This window comes from Charadrius vociferus, unplaced genomic scaffold, assembly GCF_000708025.1.
Source record: "Charadrius vociferus isolate BGI_N301 unplaced genomic scaffold, ASM70802v2 scaffold793, whole genome shotgun sequence".
NCBI classification, from domain to species: Eukaryota; Metazoa; Chordata; class Aves; order Charadriiformes; family Charadriidae; genus Charadrius; species Charadrius vociferus.
This window is the reverse complement of record NW_009647833.1, coordinates 922,455-925,580: the sequence shown is the minus strand read 5'-3', so window position 1 is coordinate 925,580 and position 3,126 is coordinate 922,455. Positions and strand designations below refer to the sequence as shown.

General features: G+C 54.8%; 1 protein-coding gene across 1 annotated transcript in view; it reads right to left on the bottom strand.

Annotated features, from left to right (window-relative positions):
- LOC104284404 (multidrug and toxin extrusion protein 2-like) overlaps positions 1–3,126 on the bottom strand; it is a 45,899-nt gene that overhangs the window by 5,836 nt on the left and 36,937 nt on the right. The window contains exons 2-5 of the mRNA XM_009882738.1: positions 1,502–1,603; positions 892–960; positions 389–537; positions 187–229 (exon numbers count right to left, since the gene is read on the bottom strand). Of these exons, the coding sequence (XP_009881040.1) occupies positions 187–229; positions 389–537; positions 892–960; positions 1,502–1,603 (363 nt within the window). The remainder of the gene's footprint in view (positions 1–186; positions 230–388; positions 538–891; positions 961–1,501; positions 1,604–3,126) is intronic.

Sequence of the window (3,126 nt, the reverse complement as noted above, 5' to 3'; positions counted from 1 at the left end):
GATTGTATGTTTGCTGGTCCAGCCGCTGCTGGCCAATACACATCTGTTAAGGCCCAAGATCAAGGGGCACGTTGTAAAACCCTAAACCTCGTGCTGCCCTGTGATCCACAGAGCAAAGACCCTTCCTCCTTTCCCCTAATGTTACTGAGGAATATGGAGCTCCTAACAGCTGTAGCAGCAACTTACAGGGAGCGCTGGAATAAAGATCATCACGTAGATCTGAGTTAACCTGGAAAGAGAGTTGTTTCCCCAATTAATGAAACAGCAAAGCAAGAGCCAAGCCAAGCAGCGTTGCACTCAAGCTCTGTGGAGCCTTGATTTCAACACTACATGGCAACCCAGCCACAGCCAAATGCTTGATCCAGATGGGCTCGGTCTCACTCCTGACCTGGAGACCTCGGGGTCCTGTCGGATGAGCAGGAGGATCCTCTCGGTGTTGATGAAGAGCGCCCAGCAAGGGAAGCAGCACAGCAGCAGGATGAGGATCCCCCGCTGCAGGATGGTGCCCACCTGTTTCAGGTTCTTGCTGCCATATGTCTGAGTCGGGAAAGAGGACCAAGGTGAGAGTTAGAGAGAACCAAAGGGCCTGGGCAAATGCTCAGGCCACAGGGCAGCAACGGGCTGATCAAATACATTTCGCGTGCCCTGCAGTGGCCAGTGCCAGGCTGGTTGGGTTTAACTGGCTCTCAGGCAGATTGCACATCCCTTTGCTACCCAGGCATGACCCAGGGCTCCTTGGGGGAGATGCAGGGAAGGAGCAAGCTCCAGCCAGTGCATCTGTAGCTCCATGTAGCCCCTCCCACCCTTCGTGCCCCGATCAGACTGCACAAGAGGCGAGTGACCACCAAACCAAACCCTCCCAGGCACAAGGAAGCGGGAGCTGCTACTGACCTGGGACATCAGCGTGTCACACGCTGAGGCTAAACCAGAACCGATGGAGATGCCCGTCACGTTGATAACCTGGAGGAGAGACAAGGGACTTGGGTGCAAGGGAGAGTGACAGGGGACCTGGCCCAAAGCACTGTGTCCCTCCCAACTGGGTGGGGATACAGTTCTGCTACGAGTTCTTGGGAAGTTTCCAGTCCTTCTCCCTTTTTCAGAATAACACATTCTTGTTACCTAAATAGCCTCTTCTCTCCTCTGGTGTGGAAAAGGACCCTCTAGCAAAGGGTGAATATCTAAAGGACCACAAACAGTGCTGCTCCTAGCCACATGCACACCCCCAGGTCTGGTGGGTCCAGAGAGCTGGTCACAGACTCCAGCTCCCTGCCCAGGTGCTGGCCAGTGGCACAGTCACTGACCGCTCAGTTCCCATCTCCTGCCTGCGCTCAGGGCAAAAGAAAGAACGGTTTGGCAGATGCAATGTTTGCGTTGCATCGGGCTGTGCTTGGACACAGGGTCCTCACATACACATTCCTACAGGTTTTGCTTTTTTCCTTCTTCTTTTGGTGACACATAATTTTTATGTTTTAAACCACAGCAGAAGCAGAGAAATACATACAGAGACAGCCAGCGTCACAGCATCCAGCTCAGCTTTCCCCAGGTGACCACAGAAGATGGAGCTCACCACACTGATCAGGAACCCCAGCAGCTGGGCAACAAACTAGAATGGGAGGAGGAGGAGATGGTGAGATGAGGACCAATTAGGACTTGAGGAACACCACCCTTCCCCCAGGAGTTGGACTATGAACAGTCGGGTTTCCTGGTGTCGGTGCAGCGCCTCGCCTCAAGGCCAGGGCTCTGCTGTCCTGGGAACCCGTCCCTGCTCACCAGCACTGCTGGGGCACAGGAGCCAGCTCCAGGACTTGCATAGGCTCGCGGTGGCTATGTCTTTTAAAGCAGGCTTCCACCTGCCCTGCAGTATTTTGGTGTTATGCAGCCAATCTGGCAGATGACCTTGTTTACGTGGCTTAATGGCTTCACTAGAAATCCTCTTTTCCAGGATGAAGATGCATAGAGAGGGGAAAAAAATAATAATCAAAATACCCCAATGCTTTTCCAAACTTTTTTTGCATCTGGGGAAAACTCTCCTCCCAAACCACAATGTCGTCTCCTCCAAGAGAGACACCAAGTCCAGCCTGCTTGTTCCTCGCCAGGGGCTACAGCAAGGCTTAACGATGCCGTAGAGAGATTGTACTCCAGACCTCATTTTCAAGAGGGAAGCCCCTCTACAGGCACCCAAGGCAGGGAGTCATGGCACAGCCAGAACCAGATGGTGGGAGTTAGAGACATTTATACCAGCTGAGGGGTGGGCACGGCTGGGGACCATGCCCAGGGTCTGCTCACGCTCCTTTCCACCCAGCAGTTGGCAAGCCAAGAGCCCAGGGCTGCTGGAGAACCAGCTCCTGGGGGGGGGGTTAGAAGAAGAACCAAACAAAACCTTCTCCTCTCCAGACCTCCCACTGCTGCCTGCAGATGCAGTCCTCCTGCCAAGCCCAGGCATGTTTGACCTGCTGTGAGTAATCCCAGCAGGAAGGGTCTATACCTCTACAATTGTTCCAGTGCAGTGTTTGACACGAAGGGACAATTAACTAATGACAGCTGTAGGTTTGGTTTTGAGGTTATCTGTGCACGCAGCGAAGTGGGCTGTGGAACGGGTGAGGGCACTGAGCTATGGCTGATGTATTCAGCTACAGAAACCGAAACCCGCCTAGACTTCCTCTGCTGCCTGATCACAGCAGGTCACTGCTTTGATGCCAGGGAGGGCATCTCTGGGAAGTCCATCGCTTGCTACTTATTTACTGGACAGAGAAGATTCAAAGCCCAAACCTTCACTCACCCCCTAGATTTAAACCAGGGCTGCGGTGCCAGCTCCCCTCTGCAGAACGGGCAGTGCTGGAGCTGCAGACTGGTTTTTAAGTAATTTAACAGCTTTTTCCCCCCCCCCCCACCCTTCCACAATTCCACCACTCTTTTCCTCACGCCCTGCGGAACCGGACAGCACCGGGAGTTCCTGTGGCAAAGAACAAGCACTCGGGTGACAACTGAGGAGCGCAGGGTGGCGGTTTAGGCCGAGCTGTGCCCGCGGCAGTGCACCGCGGGCGGAGGGGAGGGCCCGGGATGGCCCCTCAGCGGGCGGGGAAGGGGGAGGCGAAGCCCCGACACGAAGCGGCGGCGGCAGGGCCG